This window comes from Rattus norvegicus, chromosome 16, assembly GCF_036323735.1.
Source record: "Rattus norvegicus strain BN/NHsdMcwi chromosome 16, GRCr8, whole genome shotgun sequence".
Classification (NCBI taxonomy): Eukaryota; Metazoa; Chordata; class Mammalia; order Rodentia; family Muridae; genus Rattus; species Rattus norvegicus.
The window spans coordinates 65,175,987-65,195,128 of record NC_086034.1 but is presented as its reverse complement, the minus strand read 5'-3'; the positions used below and the strand labels follow the sequence as shown (position 1 = coordinate 65,195,128).

General features: G+C 45.1%; 1 protein-coding gene and 1 long non-coding RNA gene across 3 annotated transcripts in view; one reads left to right on the top strand and one right to left on the bottom strand.

The window, feature by feature from the left end:
- The window catches only part of Gsr (glutathione-disulfide reductase), a 43,169-nt gene extending 33,614 nt beyond the window's left edge, over positions 1 to 9,555 (top strand). The window contains exons 10-13 of one of the 2 annotated variants that reach the window (NM_053906.2): positions 3,021 to 3,132; positions 5,653 to 5,784; positions 6,619 to 6,752; positions 8,845 to 9,555. In NM_053906.2, the coding sequence (NP_446358.2) occupies positions 3,021 to 3,132; positions 5,653 to 5,784; positions 6,619 to 6,752; positions 8,845 to 8,994 (528 nt within the window). In that variant the 3' untranslated portion in view covers positions 8,995 to 9,555. The remainder of the gene's footprint in view (positions 1 to 3,020; positions 3,133 to 5,652; positions 5,785 to 6,618; positions 6,753 to 8,844) is intronic. The other variant, XR_005494529.2, reaches the window with a different exon arrangement.
- Positions 3,257 to 16,187, bottom strand: LOC120097494 (uncharacterized). The gene is made up of 3 exons (XR_005494931.2): positions 16,091 to 16,187; positions 13,242 to 13,349; positions 3,257 to 3,633 (listed from the first exon to the last, which is right to left on the bottom strand). It is a non-coding gene; the product is annotated as an uncharacterized LOC120097494 (long non-coding RNA).
- Positions 16,188 to 19,142: the final 2,955 nt, after the last annotated feature.

Sequence of the window (19,142 nt, the reverse complement as noted above, 5' to 3'; positions counted from 1 at the left end):
ATGACCTTGAACTTCTGGACCTCCTGCTTCCACTTCCCAAGTGCTGGGATTCCAGTCACTGGCCAGCAGGCCTGGAGCCTTCAACATTTTAATGAATAAAATATCTGGGGCTTGGCTTGTTTTCAGTCTTTAATGAGATTTAATTAAAACTTGGGTGTGAAGATGGAATGTTTGTAGGTCCACTGTGCAAGCAGATTGACTGGGATTTTTTTTATTATGTTTATTCATTTGTGAAAGTGTGTGTATGTTTATGCTGTGTGCCTGTGTGCAGGCCAGATAACTTCCAGAACTCTGGTCTTTCCTTCCACCATGTAGGTCCTGGGTATTGAACTCAGGTCCAATCAGGATTGTCAGCAAGCACCTTTACCACTGAGCCACCCAGCCGGCCTTACATGAAGAGTATGTCTCTCTCACTCCTGCTCTTTTATTTGCTGAATTTGAAAAACAACTTTTGGAAAACTAACAATGGTTTCCTTGTGAGACCCACCTCCCCGCTCCTTTCCCTTCCAGTTCTTGTCCTTATGTGTTGAATCTGTGTGTATGTGTTCATGTATATACGTGTGTTGCTTGTAGTGGCCAGAGACTGACTGGTGTCTTCCTCAACTGCTCTCTACCTCGCTGTCTGTCTCTTTCTGAGGGTATAGCTTGCCCACGGTCAGCAGGCCCCAGGGATCGTCTTGTCCCTGCCTCCTAAGCTCTGTGATCACTGCTACACCTGGCTTGTCCCTACGTCACGGGGATTGAACTCGGATCTTCTTGCTTGCCTGGCGAGCTTTTTACCTACAGAACTATCTTCCTGACTTCACCTTTGAATTTCTTATCCTCCTGCCTCTACTTCCCAAGTTCTGGAATTTCAGGCATGCACTGATGTGGGGGATCCAACCCAAGGCTTCAACATGCCGGACAAGTGCTCTATCAGCCTATGTGTTTACCCAGCTCATAAGAAGGTTCATCGTCTTCTGTTTGTTTGGTGTTTTTTGTTTGTTTGTTTGTTTTTGTTTTGTTTTGTTTTTTTAATTTTTTTTCTGGAGCTGGGGACTGAACCCAGGGCCTTGAGCTTGCTAGGCAAGTGCTCTACCACTGAGCTAAATCCCCAACCCCATTTTTTTGTTTGTTTGGGTTTTTTTTTCTTTTCATCGTCTTCTGATTACAAGTTTGGATAGGTCTGTTGAATGCACATTGAATGGCCACTGCGTGCCAGTCTTGACAGCACATTGCTCACCTAGGAAACCTTGCCAGTAACTGAAGGGTGAGGAAACCAGGAAACAGGGTCAGATAACTCACCGGGCTGGCATAGGAGTCTGTCCAGCTCACTACTGTGTTTTAGTGGCCAAGTTGAACTCATTTGCAATAGGAGCTCAAATATATATTGTGAAATAGTTACATATGTAAAATCTCACAACTGGTGAGTGACAAGTTTGGGGTTCAGCCCGGTCTGTCTGGGTCCAAAGGATGTGACTGTTTCTCCTTCAGTGGTGCTGGGAGTCAGAGCTGGGGTCTGGTACAGGCCTAGCTTGTACTGTACCATGTAGCCATATCCCAGCTCCAAAGATTATATTTGTATGTGTGTGTGTATACATACATACATACATACACACATATGAATATATATTATACATGTAATATAGGTTATATAATTAATATATATCAATATAAAATGAATATCTGTATGTAGATTTGTATAAATAAATATAGATATTCATTTGATTTTGAGACTGGGTCTTACTGTAGTGATGGCCGGCCTTGGAATTGGCTAAGTAGACCAGAATGGCCTCCAGCTCAATGACTGTTCTTAGGCACTGTGTGTCTCTGCAGAAGCCACAATGCTTCTCCTCTCCTTCTCATGCTAGAACACTATCTCTCTCAGCTCTGCAAAGCTACAAAGTAAGCAAATACTTCTTAGAGGAGAGATGACCCGACAGAAAAGGAAGTCTGTTCGGTTGTGCAGAACAGCGTGGTTTGGAGTAGAATGCAGACTTTGCTTAGATTGTTAAAAGTAAGACGGTACCTTGAAAAGGGAATGCCTCTGGTGACTGTTCAGGTTGTGACCCTCTAGACAGCGGAGAGAGTTTCCTATGGCTGTGACAAAACACCATGATCAAGAGCAACCCGGGGAGGGTGGGTTTATTTCAGCTTATCGTTCATAGAACGTCATCCAGAGAAGTCAGGGCTGGAGCTCCAGGCAGGAGCCTGGTGGCATCAGTTCTCGGTACAGAGGCCTTGGAGGAGTGCTGTGTACTGGCTTGCTTCTTCTCATCGCTTGCTCTTACACCATGTGTCATCACCTGCCTGGGCGGCCCCGCCCCCAGTGAACTGGCCCCACCCACATCCATCAGCAAGTCCTAGAGGCTTGCCCACAAGCCAATCTGATGGGAACATTTTCTTTTTTCTTTTTTCTTTTTTTTTTTTTTTGGTTCTTTTTTTCGGAGCTGGGGACCGAACCCAGGGCCTTGCGCTTCCTAGGCAAGCGCTCTACCACTGAGCTAAATCCCCAACCCCGGGAACATTTTCTTAGTTGAAGTTTCTCTTTCCAAAGCTTCCTGGCAAGCATTTATATATTAGCATTGTATCAGAGGAACTCCAGGGTGTCAAGTATGATAGTATATTTCTTTTTCTTCTTCTTCCTCCTCCTCTTCCTCTTCTTTTGGTATTTCAAGACAGGGTTTCTCTGTGTAGCCCTGGTTGCCCTGAAACTCACTCTGTAGACCAGGCTGGTCTCGAACTCCGATCTGCCTGCCTTTGCTTCCCAAATACTTGGGTTAAATGGATGAACTGCCACTCCCTGTTCGTTTTCTTTTCTCTGTTACTGTTTGTGATTCCTCTTCATGCCCACTGGATCAGTCTCATCCCTTAAAGCACCTCAGTAATCAACAAGACCGTCCATCTTTTACATTAAGGAAGCTGTGGACAGGTCGACCCCAAGTGAGCTACATGTTACTGTTAAGTCCTGTGAGTTTCTGGAGCTGATGTACCATTATAGATGGCCTCAGTATTAACCAGGTGTCCCTTTGTGATTTTAGGGGATTCAGACTGATGACAAAGGCCATATCCTAGTGGACGAGTTCCAGAATACCAATGTCAAAGGCGTCTATGCCGTGGGCGATGTCTGTGGGAAAGCACTTCTCACCCCAGGTAATGCTTCTTCCTTCTCAGGAGGAGAGGCCTGTGTGCTCTCTAAACCTGCCCAGCTTTTCACAGTCACAGTCCTGACAGCAGCATTAAAAGAGCTCACTTCCTTGTCATTGAAGTAGATGGAGGCCAGATACCGCACATTTTCTCAATAAAATCCATTACTCCTTAGCTGTGTTGATCTTTCCCATTGCTGTCACAAAATACTGAAAAAGTCAATGGAAGGAAGGGCTTGTCTTGGCTCTAGGGTGTCAGATCCTCAGTCCATCACAGTGGGCAGGGCAAGGCAGCAGGAGCATGTGGCTGCTGGTCACATTGCGTCTGTGCCCACGAAGCAGAGAGACAAATGTTAATGTTCAGCTTTCCTTTTCCTCTTTCCCTCTGTCTGCTCCAGGATGCCAGCCCAAGGGATGTTGCTGCCCATATTCAGGGTGGGTCCACTCTCCTCAGTTAAACCTCTCTGGAAAACTCCTCATAGTCAAGGGCTCTGTCTCCCGGTTCATTCTAAATCCATTCAAGTGGACAAGGATGATTAGTTACATGATTAGCAAATTCTGAGATCCTCATAAAGAATGTTGGGGTCCAGGAGTCACCTCACAAACCACGCACACACTGATCTCAGTCAGACAGGGGCAGGTTTTGAGCATTTGGCCACAGACCAGACTCAGGAGCTGGCTGTGACCATGAGCCAGGTTCCTACAGAGCTTTGAAGCCTTGAAATCCACAAACATCTGTGCCAAGTTAAATCACCAGGCAGGATTTAGGGATGAGGACTTCCTTAGGAACATGTCTTTGTGGTACATTATCTAGTCCTCCTTGGTGGGGGTATTCAACTGTGACGACTTGTTGTGTCGTCTAACATTCTTGTCTTAACTTGCCAACCAGGATATCAGTTACCCACGTACATGTCTCTCTATGCCAAGTAGGGCGTCAGTTCTCAGGGAGGTCTTGGTCTTAAAACTTAAACTTTACTTGACCCCTACTCAAGATGGAAGTCTTACTCCCAATAGCTTCTTACACTGGTGCAGGTGTCTCTCATGTTGGGGTCTATCCTAGAGGCGGCTTTATAAGAGCAAAAAACATAAACGCTCATACACAGATGCAGGAAGGTGTTGCCTAGTGGTTGGTTTGGGTCCAGGCTTATTGTGTCTAACTATACACAATAGTGACCTTTATTGTGATTGGTTTCCAAGAACACCAAAGCACGGAATATAACAGAATCTGCAGTTAACCAAAGCATGAGAGAGTTTCCTTATAGTAGTAGTAACCACACAGAACGGTGGGTAATAGGTACCAGTTACCCAGGCCTTGACATTTTAGCTAAGCCTTAACAGAGAAGACCTTTCGTACAGGTTACCTTCTGAAGACTCAGACAGTTGGCGTGCTTGTGTGAGAGGGGTCGGTTTCTCTAGTGCTGATGCCCTTGCCTTCACTCCTGTGCCTCAACCCACTTCAGAAACATCCAAGACGTCTGCCACAGCCGGCTGCTGTGTCATTTTCTGCTCTTGGTCTGTCCGTCTGTGAGACCTCACCTGACTCTTCAAATGTCCTAATGTCTTACCTCAGCGTGAAAGTCCACTCTCTTTCTCCATTGTTTTAAGTAAAAGTGAGATATTGGTGGCACACAATATGATGTTTTAAAGTATTTCCCATCCTTGTGGAGAGCTTGCTTTTTTTATTTCAAAAAATAATTAAAATCCACGCTCAGTGGCTTTTCATTTGGGTTGCTTTTTGGTTGGTTGGTTTTTATGATCTTTCAAGGCAGGGTTTCTCTGTTGTAGTTCTGGCTGTCCTGGAACTCCCTCAACTAGGCTGGCCTCAAACTCAGGGATCCCCTTGTTTCTGCCACCCAAGTGCTGTGATTCGAGGCGTGCGTCACTGACTACTCTGGACAGTTTTTAATATGCAATATATCGTGTACTTAATTGCATAATTATATTAATAACAGTAGTTACCATGCTGTGCGTCAGATCTCTTGAAATAGTTATCCTAACCGAAATCTTACGTCCTTTGACAAGACTTTGAAAAACACCCTCGCATCATCTAAAGATGTCTACTACTAGCTTGTCTTAGGGAAAAAAAAACCCACTAATTTCATATCAGTAAATTAATAACTGATATACTTTTTGGACTCGGGCCTTTTAAGGAGAAGACATAGGCATGAAAACAGGTTAAACATAAGCAAGCTTTTTAGTTACAAAAAAAAAAAATCACCTTACCGAAGTAGAAATAAAAACGGGTCAAACTGGTTTGTTCTATACATTATAAATATCCTGCCGAAAGCGAATGTCCTCATTAAGTAGGTCCACTTCTCGGGGACGAGGAATGCAGGGCTTGTTAAGCCCATAGTTTTGAGTGGTTCCTGACGGTAACTCTCGGTATCCATTATGCTAAAGTAGACACGTGAGTGGCATTGATGGAGAGTTCGGTCAGAGGTGCGCCAGACCAGTAAGTGGCTGTTAGGATAGAGCCGCCATGTTAAAACACACAGTAAAACCGAGACTGTCTTTCCTGTCATTGTAGTTGCGATCGCTGCTGGCCGGAAACTCGCCCATAGACTTTTTGAGGGCAAAGAAGATTCCAGGTTGGACTATGACAACATCCCTACCGTGGTCTTCAGCCACCCGCCTATCGGGACAGTGGGGCTCACTGAAGGTAGGCATTTTAAAATGAGGGTAGGTAATTCGTGGTTTCTTCTCTAAACTGTCATCGGCCCAAATAGCCGTCTCCCAGGTCACAGGGACACTTTTGTTTAGTCTGCAGTCGCAGTTCTCAAGCCAGGAGTGCTTGGAGAGGGTAATTCCCCCTCCCCCTCTTTATACCTAAATAACCTAAAAGTTGACAAAAGATTACAAAGGACTCCCCTGTGTCCTTATTATTTTTCCTTATCATTTTACAGCCTATATACACACTGTACATCTTTTAAAAAAATGTATTTATTTATTTTATGTACATGAGTACACTGTAGCTGTCTTCAGACACACCAGAAGAGGGCATTGGATCCTCATTACAGATGGTTGTGAGCCACCATGTAGTTGCTGGGAATTGAACTCAGGACCTCTGGAAGAGCAGTCGGTGCTCTTAACCACCGAGCCATCTCTCCCACACCTTATTTAAGAACACAGGTCTTCACTTACATGAAGTTTTAAGATGGGAAAACATCAATTCACATAGTATTATTTAAACTTAAGACTTTGGGCAGTTTTTGCCAGCCATCTCAAATATCATTTGAATCACAGCACCGCCCACTCACAGTCCAGAATTCGGTCTAGCACAGCCTACTGCAGGCAGCTTGGTCTCATTCAGTCAGAGGCACAGCTCCTCCGTGTCTGATGTGACACAGATGTTTATTTTGTAGAATGCCCTTTACTTCGGTATGGTTGGTTGCTTCTTGTTCGTTTGACTCAGGTCTGTCTCTGGCTACCACTCTCTCGTAGCTCTCTGAAATAGTTTTTGATGCAGATTTTCCTTCTCGTGCGTGCGTTGTAGATGAAGCCGTCCATAAGTATGGCAAAGACAATGTGAAAATCTACTCGACCGCCTTCACCCCGATGTATCACGCTGTGACCACGAGGAAGACGAAATGCGTGATGAAGATGGTTTGTGCCAACAAAGAGGAGAAGGTACTGGGGAAATGGGGTTTCTTAGGGGGGTTCTGAGTTCCTCACCTTTGAAGAGAGATTCTGTTCCTCTTTTAAAGTGAGGTTCTATTCTCAGCATTGCAAGACGTAATGACTGTCGTAAAGATAAAGATGATTGACCGCCGCTCCAAAGAGACAGGAAGCTCAGAAATAGTGGTAAAGGGGTCCTGGAAAGACGGCCTTGTGGCAGGCACCCACATTAGTCAGGTGGTTCTCAGCCACCTGTCACTTTAGCTCGAAGGGGATCTGGAACCTTCTTCTGGCCTATTGGGGGCCATGTGTACAGAGTCACAGAGCCGCAGACAAATACATAAATGTGAAATAAATCCTTTAAAAATGTAGTGGTAAGTGTGTTTCAAAAATAAGACAAAATTTAAAGTACTAAAACAGTGAGTGGAAATTTAGTCGATCAGTTTTTGAAAGTTAACTGTCTCTTGGTTTAACTTTCTGAGGGTCCACCAAATGGGTTCTGGTGTTTCGAAGGATTTTCTGCCTCCCTGATTTTCCATTTCCCCTACATCTTTTTTATTTTTTCTTAAATAATATTTATTTTTATTTAATGTACATTGGTGACTTGACTGCTTGTCACCTGTGTGAGGGTGTCCCAACCCCTGGAGTTGCAGACAGTTGTGAGCTGCTATGTGGTTGCTGGGAATTGAACCTGGGTCCTCTAGGAAAATAGCTTGTGCTCTTAACCACTGAGTCATCTCTCCAGCCCCACCAGTGTCTTCTTCACGTAGCTACTTCGGTGGGTGTTGTGTGATCTCTCAGTAGAGTTTCGAGCAGGATTTGAATGGGTTTTTATTCTAGTTTTAAAGATAGGTTTAGTTCTGATTCTCACGCTTACTGAGCCTTTCCTTCCGGTCGGATTAAATCCTAAGGAGGACGTGCCCATGTGTAGAGGATTAGGCTTACATGGAGTATTCCTGTTTGCTTGGATTTTTGAAACTAGCTCTTACCACATAGCCTGGTCCAGATATCCTGATCTTTGTGCCTCATCCTCCCCAGTTGTAAGATCCGTACCACACGCCGCCAGTACCTGGCTGTGACATTATGTTATGAGATGACCCAACAGGTAGAGGTGCTTGCTGAAAGGCCTGATGATAGCACCGGTCCCCTGATTCCATAGGTTGTCACAGAGAGCCAACTCCCAGGAGATTCCCCTGACCTCCCCCTGATACTGAAAATAGCCCACGTGTCTGCTGACTCCTCCCCTGTACGTGCACTGTCTCTACAGCCTCCCCCCACACACAGTGAAAGAAACATCAATGCAAATGTCTGTTAAGGGGCTGAGGAGATGGCTCAGCGGTTAGGAGCACTGACTGCTCTTCCAGAGGTCCTGAGTTCAATTCCCAGCAACCACATGGTAGCTCTCAACCACCTGTAATGGGATGTGACGCCCTCTTCTGGTGTGTCTGAAGACAGCAGCAGGGTACTCATATAAATAAAACAAATAAGTCTTTTAAAAAAGTGTATTTTAAAATTTTGGCTATAGTAATAGTTTTCAGTGTATATTTATTACAAGTTATATATCTGATTTGAGGGACTTCAAGCTCCAAGACATAGTCTGTGGTTTTTAGTTCAGCATCTTAGACTGGCAGAAACAGAGACTCGGAACAGCAGAGGAGAGGGGCTCGTGGCAATAAAACACAGCCTCTGCCCAGATCCATCCTCAGGGCCTGCAGTTGCCACCTCAGAGTCAGCAGGGCCCTGCCCTCTCTCTTCACATTCTGCCAGGGTCTTGGCATGGTGGTGTAGCTCATGATCTCAGCACTGAGGAGGCTGAGGCTGGAGGATCAGGAGTTTGAGGTTAGGCCAGGCTTATACAGCAAGAGCCAGAGACAATCGTGTTCAAAGAGAAGTGCATGGGACAGGAAGAAAGCAAGGCATGTGCCGGAAGGAAACCCTGGAGCAGGCTGCAGAGGGCCTCCTGGGCTTACCTGCACTGACTTGGATTAGAAAGACGATTAGAATTTTAGTGTGGTTTCGGACATTCCATCCACGCGTTCTGCCCCCTGAGCTATCGTATTTATCCCGGATCTGACGTCCGTCCATAATTTCTGTTTTCTCCCAGGTGGTTGGCATCCATATGCAGGGGATTGGCTGCGATGAGATGCTTCAGGGCTTCGCTGTAGCAGTGAAAATGGGGGCCACCAAGGCCGACTTCGACAATACGGTCGCCATTCATCCTACCTCTTCAGAAGAGCTGGTCACACTGCGCTGAGAGCCCCGGGACTCGTGGCTAGCGGTCCGACCAGTGGGCCTCTGGGAGGAACCAATCAAGTTTACGTCCTGCGCCAGCTTTATAGATTTCTGTATTTTAATCAGGAACTTCTGGTGGTGTAAATTTCTAGTTAAGCAAAAAATCGAGGTCTTAAGTGTCTAATCATAAGGTTGTTTTGTTAATCCGGGGTTGGTTTTCATGTGATAATATTTACACTAGTTAGCATTTTGATTTTTTTTTTTAATTAACAGCCTGTGTTCTTTGTGTTTTTCTTGCTTTGGCCTCATTCCAAGTTTAAATATATGAAGTACACGGAAGTTAGCACACCTGACGGATGACTATAGCAGCTAATTTTTTTTTTTTTTTTTCTGTGCAGCCCAGGGTAAGCTCAAACAACTCAAAATCCTCCAGCTACAGCCTCATGAGCGCTGCAGTTCTGGGCATGCGTGGCCTCTCCCGGCCTAGCTTGCTAGTTTTATATGATGGTAAGTCTCCATCTATAAATATGCAAGTGTACAGAATACATGTGTGCTTTTCGACCTGGTGTTTCTGTATGGGAAAGCTGCCCCGAGAGGATGCTACCTCTGTTCTTCTGTCTTTAGTGATGTTTAAATGGTTTGCATTATTTTCATGAAATGAAGTGCGTTAAGGTTAGGAGACTGAGGCTGGTAAAGGAGAAGTTTCCTGGAGATGACTGTGTGCAGGAGGGAAGGCCACCCAAGGGCCCTTCCTTCTGAGTAATCCCGGTTCCGTCAGGCGTTTCAGTATTTCTGTGTTGTTTTTTTTTTTTTTAATGAAAACTATTCCAAAAATTTGAAATTCACTGCATTGTCCTATAAAATTTGTTATGAACTGTACTGCTATCAGTTTATTTTCTAAGACTTTTCACAGTGGGAGAACAGATACCAACATCTGTGGGGAAGAAGTCTCTTTAAAACTTTCAGTGCTTCTGGCTTTTGCAGAGGACTCAGTTGGGCTTCCAGCTCCTCGGTGCTGGCTCTCAGCCATCTGTAACTTCAGGGCCAGGAGGTCTGACTCCCTCTTCTGGCCTTTGAAGGTATTACACATGGTGTATAACTACATACCCAGGTAAAACGCTTTTAACACATGAAACAAGTGAAATCTTTAAAAGAAAAGAAAAGAAAACAAAGCAAAATCGTGAAGTCCCTGGGATATAACAGACAGTCTCAGCGGATAGTGGAAGAGCAGCCTGGGAAAATAACATAGGCCAGGTGTCTTAGTCAGGGTTCCTATTCCTACACAAACATCATGACCAAGAAGCAAGTTGGGGAGGAAACCATTCAGCTTACACTTCCACATTGCTGTTCATCACCAAAGGAAGTCAGAACAGGAACTCAAACAGGGTAGGAACCTGGAGGCAGGAGCTGATACAGAGGCCATGGAGGGTACTGTTTACTAGCTTGCTTCCCCTGGCTTGCTCAACTTGGTTTCTTATAGAACCCAGGACCACCAGCCCAGGGATGGCACCACCCACAATGGGCTAGGCCATTCCTCCCCTCGATCACTAATTGTGAAAATGCCTTACAGCTGGGTCTCATAGAGGCATTTCCTCAACTGAGGCCCCTTTCTCTGTGATAACTCCAGCTTGTGTCAAGTTGACACACAAAACCAGCCAGCACACCAGGTATGGTGGTACACACCAGCTCTGGAGAGGGAGTGGCCAGGAGTAACAGACAACCTGGGTCACATGAGACCCTTTCTTTTAACAAAAAGGGTGTGTGTGTGTGTGTGTGTGTGTGTGTGTGTTGTGGGCGCACATGTTATATCCCTAATTCTGTTGTCTTTATCAGCTGAGAAAACAAATTCCTCCTCCTTAGTAGGTTTCATGAACAATACAGTGCGACTGGGTTTTTTGTTAAGCTTATCCTGGGTGACTTTCTGAGTGCCCACAGTCAGCATCCGCGCTGACTTCTGGGGTGGACCCAGCGCCGATGAAATACAAGTGCATTGGTAACTATATTATGTGTTTGTGGTGGGAATAAAATAGGATCTCCAGATATGGATTTTCGATGGGTACAAGTGTTCCCTGCTCTCAGTAACCTGAAAAATAGTGTGCCAAGTTTCTGGGCTCCACTGGGGCTGCCAATCTTATTCTGCACATGTACCAAAGTTGAGGAATACCTCTGCTGGGAGAGAAGGCTCCAAGAGCCAGCGCCATTCCAACACAGTATATGTGTGTTTATCCTGGTCTTTAGTGCTGGGGATGGAGCCCAGGGCCTTGAATACACAGGATACAGGCTCTGCTACAGAGCCACATCCTGAGCCCTATCCCTTATTCCCACTGGTGTCCTTGTGGTCCCGCATGGGTCCACAGTAAACCAACAGACTATGTCCTCATCCGTCCTCAGACTAGCCTAGCCCTTGAGGTGCCGTGACTTGACAGCCCTTCATAACCCCAAATGCAAATATGAACAAGGATCTGCCATGTAGCCCAAGATAGCCCACACTTGCGATCCTCCTGCCACAGCCTACCAAATGTGACACTGTGCATACATCTCCATACCCTGCATGAGTAAAAATGTTTCTGAACAAATAACAGGACAGTGACGCACAGGACAGCTGTGAGGTTTATTGACAGAAGGGGGCACCTTGAAGAATCAAAGAGGTCCTACTAATAATTGAGATAAAAGCCTTAGGTTGGAGCTCTCTTCCGGAAATGGGATATTGTCACTGTAATTACGCATTGTTAGAAGTTCTAGTGACTTTGGAAAAGAAGGTAAGAGCTGGAGAAATGGCCAGAGTGTTGTGTTGCTGGGTAACAAACTACCCCAAGATGTAGTATCTTAAAACAGAAGCTTGCTCCACCTCAGACCAGTGAGAATGGCTAAGATAAAAAACTCAGGTGACAACAGATGCTGGCAAGGATGTGGAAAAAGAGGAACACTCCTCCATTGTTGGTGGGATTGCAAACTGGTACAACCATTCTGGAAATCAGTCTGAAGGTTCCTCAGAAAATTGGACATTAAACTACCTAAGGACCCAGCTATACCTCTCTTGGGCATATACCCAAAAGATGCCCCAACATATAACAAAGACACATGCTCCCCTGTGTTCATAGCAGCCTTATTTATAATAGCCAGAAGCTGGAAAGAACCCAGATGCCCTTCAACAGAGGAATGGATACAGAAAATATAGTACATTTACACAATGGAGTACTACTCTGCTATTAAAAACAATGACTTCATGAAATTCTTAGGCAAATGGATGGAACTAGAAAATATCCTGAGTGAGGTAACCCAATCACAGAAAAACAAAACAAACAAACAAACAAAAAAATACACCCATGGTATGCACTCACTGATAAGTGGATTTTAGCCCAACAGCTCAGATCACCCAATATACAATCCATAAACCACATGAAGCTCAAGAAGAGGGACGACCAAAGTGCGGATGCTTCAGTCCTTAAAAGGTAGAACAAAATATTCACAGGAGGAGATATGGAGACAAAGTTTGGAGTAAAGACTGAACGGTCATTCAGAGCCTGCTCCACCTGGGGATCCAGCCCGTATACATACAGCCACCAAACCCAGATAATATTGCTGATGCCAAGAAGTGCATGCTGACAGGAGCCTGATATAGCTGTCTCCTGAGAGGCTCTACCAGAGCATGACAAATACAGAGGTGAATGCTAACAGCAAACCATTGAACTGAGAACGGGGTCCCTGTTGGAGGAGTTAGAGAAAGGTTTGAAGGAGCTGAAGGGTCTTGCAACCCCATAAGAACTACAATGCCAACCAGCCAGAGCTCCCAGGGACTAAACCACTACCCAAAGAGTATACATAGACTGACCCATGGCTCCAGTTGCATATGTAGCAGAGGATGGCCTTGTTGGGCACCAGAGGGAGAAGCCCTTGGTCCTGCCAAGGCTGGACCTCCCAGTTTAGGGGAATGTCAGGGTCGGGAAGCAGGAAGGGGTGGGTGGTTGGGTGGAGGAAAGGGGATAACCTTTGAAATGTAAATTAAAAAAAAAAAAAGACCAAAATCCAAACAAAACAGACAAAAAACCAGAAGCTTGCAGTACAGTTTAGCTTGAGGGGCTTCAAACAGCTTCTGTGCCTGCCCCTTAATGAACCATCTGATCTTTTGGCCCATATGGCCTGGCGCCCTGTTTGGTCCCCCGCATCTGTGCAGAGCCCTCTCATTCTACACACCTCACCAGAAGCCTGCTGGATGCTGTGCCTCTTCCTCAGGAGAGAAGGGCCAAATTAGACCATCTAATTACGTACCTAAAAAGGGTATCTCCACTGGGCCATGGTGTATCTTTATGAGTTTGAAGCTGACCAGGTCTACTGAGTGACTTCCAGGATGGCCAGGACTGCACAGAGAAACCCTGTCTGGAAAAAAAAATAGAAGAAATTGTCACTACATACTGTACATTGGTAGACCGCTAACATTTTGCCTGGGTTAGTAGGCTACTGCGTTTTCATTGGATTTACTTCCGCTCCTGGCTGGTAAATGTCTCACCGGTACAGTTGTTGGTACTTGAAGAGCAGTGCCATTTGAGCCTAACATCTTCATTACCACCTTCATCAAAGCAGCTGTGACCTAGGGCAAGGCACTCAAGATGGAGAGCCCATTTGTCCTTCCTTGTAAAAGGCAGGAGTGGAGGGTTATCAGCCTTCACCTGAGACCTCAGCCACCTTCGCCTGCATGTGTGACAGCTGAGTCAAATTCTCACCCAGCTGAAGATAATCACGTGGTCTCAGGAGGCCCTCGAGTGTGGAAGGTTAAGAGAGGGACTCCATCTACACAGCACTGGGGAAGTCTTCACCTGTGTGAGATTCACAGTGGGTTGGCTCTTTGTGGGTTTACCTATGACCCTGTAAGGAACTCTTAACTCATGGGTTGGCCAAGTTGACCTTTGGTAGAGAGCGTTGTTTTGACCTGTTGCGATTCCCTATCTGGGTAAGAAGATATTTTTTTACATCTTCACAGGAAAAGTTCACTCAATAGGACTTGTGTTTACTTGGTCCAGACAGTGTTTTGTCTTCAATGGAATGGACCAGTGTGGGAGGGAAAACAGTCCAATTTGTTGCGAATCAGACTGTGACAGACTGGAGGATACATCCCTGAGACAAGTTCTGGCCAGCTGTAAGCAGTCTGCTTAGTGGCCCTTTTTTGTAATGTGGACAAAAAGCCTTGCTAGATCAACAGGTACGTACTAGGTGTCTTAATGTTCTCTTGCTGTGAAGAGACACCAAGACCACTGAAATTCTTACTAAGGGAAGCTTTTAATTGGAGCTGGCTTAAAGTTTCAAAGGTCTAGTTTATTTTCACCATCACGGGAAACATGGCATCATGCAGGCAGACCTGATGCAGAAGTAGCTGAGAGTTCTACATCTGGATCCGCAGGCAGCAGGAAGAAGAGAGAGATACTGGCCTGGCTTGAGTGTTTGAAACCCCAAAACCCATCCCCAGAGACACATTTCCTCCATGACTACTCCAACGAGGCCACACCTCCTAATTCCTCTGAAGTACTACCCATTCCCTAATGACCAAGCATTCAGATACATGAGCCAGTGGGGCCACCCCTACTCAAACCATCAGAGGCCAAAGGTGTTGGATCCCTTGGAGGTGGAGTTACAGTTGTGAGCTGCCTGTGTGTGATTGGTGTTTAGAAAGGAACTTGGGTCCTCTGGAAGAGCAGTAAGTGCTATTAACCACTGAGTCATCTCTCCAGCTCCATAAATATTTTTAAGTGAAATGGCAGTATAGGTTAGGAATACAATCAAGATTAACAGCAGACCACACGAATGAAGGTATTTAAATGACCCCACCATTCCTAGGGGCTTTCTTTTACGGGATTCAAGCAGAGTTTTGCTTTTAGGGGCGTACCTAGCTTGGGTGGTTTTGACAGATTTACATAACAGTTTCTGTAAATGTCCCTTGCCATGTTATATCTGATTACAATAGAATGCACACCTGACTGTGCACAGGTATATTTGGTAAATGGGATTTTCCTTGAAGGTTCACTTTGAAAACAGAATTTCCCTTATACGTGAATCCAAAACCAGTTCGGCAGATTAGCCTGCCTGCCCTCTTAGGGGACGCAAGTGGTGAAGTATTATCTGGTAGAATCTGTCCACGTTTAATGGTTATTAAGGGAGCAGATAACTTCTTTCACTATTCAGAGCATGGGGGGCAGGGTGTGTGGCCTCATAAATGTGGGGGCTGGCTTGCTGTCAGGTAGGTGGATGCGTTGTTCAGAGTAAAGAGTGTGGAAGGTAGCACATGCAGGTAAGGGACTCAGGCTCCCAAGTGCATTCTTGGAAGAGGGATGTGTGGAGCCCAAACCAAGAAGAGACCCAGATTTTAGGCTAGCCTGCCCCATATCTGGTACAAGAGTTGCAACTCGAGTTACCATGTGGTTAGGACTATGACAGACCATTGTCATTCTCCCAGGATCCATCTGACTTCTGCATGGGGGTGGAATGGGGCTTACCCATGTGGTACTGTTTTTGGTTTATAATGTGACCAAGTAGACACAGATAGACTCTCCCATCATAACCTTTAGTCATGTGCGGAAATTCTGCCAGCTGCTAAATAGGTCTATTCTCTGATCTATGGGATGGATTCAGAGACCCATGAGGACCATGACATGCTCCAGAAGACGCCCACTCTGGCTCTCCACAGTGAGATTTTGTGTTCGGAATAGTGTCTGTTTAGAACCAGTGTTTCTGAAGTCTTTCCCCTAAGGGACTCTAGTACAAGATGTAAAAAAGGGGCGGGAACAGTTCCAGTCTGGGGATCACGCTCTCTTTATAGTTCTGGCTCCCGTGGGCCATTTGAACTAGCACTAATTTATCTCAGATTAATATCTCTCCTGGCGGCTCTCTACTAACTGCGCACTCTGGTTCCAGCTACCCGGCGAAATCATGGTTCTAGAAGTCCAGCAGCAGCTCTGCCCACACTTCCAGCAACCGCCTCCTGGTTAAAGTATAAACTCCCAGCCACCTGGTAAAATCAAGACTCAATAAACTGTAACCCGACAATCAGATTTATAGTTAAATTCTCAATTTACAATACATCCACAGAATAAATGCACTGCCAATTAGTAAAAATAGAAACCGCTCACCTAGACAAGATAAAATTGACCTAAACCACCTGGATCGGAATCGTCTTCCTCTGTCATCTCCATCTTCCTCCTTTGCCCCTCCTCCTCCCTTCTTCCTAGACTTTTCCCCGCCCACCCTTCCTTCTTGTCCAGTGATAGGCTTCACCTTATCCTGGGCCCGCCTTGCTGCATAATGACATCAACCTACAACAATAGAATTCTCTGTAAATGTAAAATTAGGGCAGTGGGACCAGATCTTTCCAAAAGAGGAAGTAGTCCGGCTGTTATTCAAAGATTTGGGTTTGTAAACTGGGTCAACCTGAGAACTGACAGACTCTACGTTTTCCACTTACACACAGAATGTGAGATTTATAGGATGAATGTCTATTCCACTCATAGGAACGCGTTGTCCAACCAGCCATCCCACAGGATTGGCTACCCTGATTAACTACTTCCCAATACAGAAACCACACCCGCATGCCTTTAGCAAATGATTGTTGTTGCCACTTGGCCTGTTGTCCTGAGATCCTGCGTGTTTTCTGAGTTTATGTGTGTGTGTGTGTGTGTGTGTGTGTGTGTGTGTGAGAGAGAGAGAGAGAGAGAGAGAGTGTGTGTGTGTGTGTGTGTGTGCGTGAGAGAGTGTGTATGTGTGTGTGTGAGTGTGTGTGTGCGTGTGTTTGTGTGTATACAGTAGGAAAACAGAAGGATTTATTTATTTATGTCAGGTCATTTCCAAATTTCATGGGACTCTTTTCTTCTTGGTTTATTGGTGACATGTGACGCCAGTTTTAGATTGGTAGGGATAAAAAGAAAGAGAATAGTGATTGGGAAGACATTCTATGAAAAGCAAGAAGTGACAGCAACTTAAAACCATTCATTCATTCATTCATTCATTCATTCATTCATTCAGAAGTATGTATTCGTGGGGTGGGGTGGAGAGGTGGCTAAGAGGTTAAAAGCACTGGCTGCTCTTCCGGAGGACCATATGGCAGCTCACAACCTTCTACAACACCAGTAGCAGGGGACTTAGTATCTCATCTGGCTTCCAAAAGCACCAGGCACACATACATGCTGGTAAAACACTCATACATTAAAAATAATTAAATAAATAAATACATCGTTTTAAAAATGTAAGTGTGTTTTGGGCTGATGAGGTGACTAAGTGGATAAAGCACTTGCCATGTAAGTTGAGGACCAGAGTTCAGTTCCCCACGACCCACGTTGCAGTGGAGCTGGGGGTGGGATTGTCATAGTTGACAGGTAGAGCGCATGCTCAAGGCTGTGGATTGGAGTCGCAGTGCCATAAAAATAAACGGAGGCAGGCGTGACGGATGGCTGTAATTCTGTCACTCTAGAAGCAGAGAAGGAGTTTCTGGGGCAAAGCTGGCTAGCGAGACTTGAGAGAATTAACAAGCTCCAGGTTCATCGAGAGACCCTGCCTCAATAAACGTAAGGGGGAAAGAATCAGGAAGACACCTGACGTCAACTTCCGGTCTCTACACATGTGCGCCACAACTTATTTTTGGTCTCCCTATGGTCACGCATGTACGTATGCAAGCATGCTGCCACACAAATACTTAACAAGAAAATATTGCGTACCTACCACAGCTTAGCTCTGATGGGTAACAATGGAACTTCTAGGAAGTATAAAAAGGGAAAAAAAATGCACATTTTCACTGATGTCAACTGAAGGAATTGTTTTATCATTTACATATTTAAGTGCTGGAGATTAAAATAAATAAATAAAAAGATTTGAGTGTGCCCCACCCTACCAGGGAGCTACACTCTCAGCCCTATTACTGAGTGAATGTTTTAAAATCTTTGTTTCTCACTTGGATGGGGGAAAATAAAAAGATGTTTATTTCAAAATTAGAGGTACATTTAACCCCTTTCACTTTACGCAGACCTTGAGGCAGATGTACATTTCCTCAGATGCCCAACCCTAGACTAGAGGACTGGCTACACCTTCCCTCCCAGCCTCATTCACAGTCAGACTGGAAGGGCGGCTCCTGGAGTCGTCCACCATCCTCTGTGGTCACAATGGCCTCTGGTATTTGTAGTCCGGTTTCCCAGATGCTGCCTCTTTACCCCTTGCATCCTGATTTGTCATGAGCCTGACCTCTGTACAGTGTGAGCTGCCCACAGCCAAACCGACCTCTCTGATGTTCCTCCAAAGGATCTCCACTGAGTTTCCAGGGCTCTTGGCTCAGGCTGCTGTCTGCTCTGGATCATTTTAGTGTTGTGACATTTTAATCCTGGTGGTATTTCTTTACTCTTCCTCCTACTTAGACATAGGGACCATTCATGATCACGTTTAGAATAAAAATATTCACTGGAAGTTCACGGGTGAATCACAAAACATTAAATTCTCCCTATTTACTAAGGCAACACTTCTCAACCAACAAGTCTATTGATTGTTTAATATTTAGTGAGCATGGACTTCGAGCCTAGCCAATTAATGGAGATGCATTCCTTTAAATAAATTTTTGAAAGCCTTTGTCTTTTAGGAATCACTTAGAAAGCTATTTGTATTGGTCAGGGTTCTCTAAGAGTAACAGGAGTTATAGAATGTAATGTGTGAAAAAAAAAAGAAAAAAATGCAAACAGCAAACACCATCATTTTAAAGGGATTGGGGATTTAGCTCAGTGATAGAGCGCTTGCCTAGCAAGGGCAAGGCCCTGGGTTCGGTCCCCAGCTCCGAAAAAGAAAAAAAAAAAAAAAAGAAAAGAAAAAAAATGCAAACAGAATGTAACGTGGGGGGGGGGGGGCTGGAACTCCCTCTGTAGACCAGGTTGATCTTTTTTTTTTTTTTTTTAAGATTTACTTATTTATTATTTATGAGTACACTGTAGCTGTCTTCAGATACACCAGAAGAGGGCATCAGATCCCATTACAGATGGTTGTGAGTCACCATGTGGTTGCTGGGAATTGAACTCATGACCTCTGGAAGAGCAGTCAGTGCTCTTAACCGGTGAGCCATCTCTCCAGCCCCCCAGGTTGGTCTTGAACTCACAGAGACATGTCTCGGCCTCCTGAAGGGTGGATGTCATAACATCCAGCTGATATGATTCC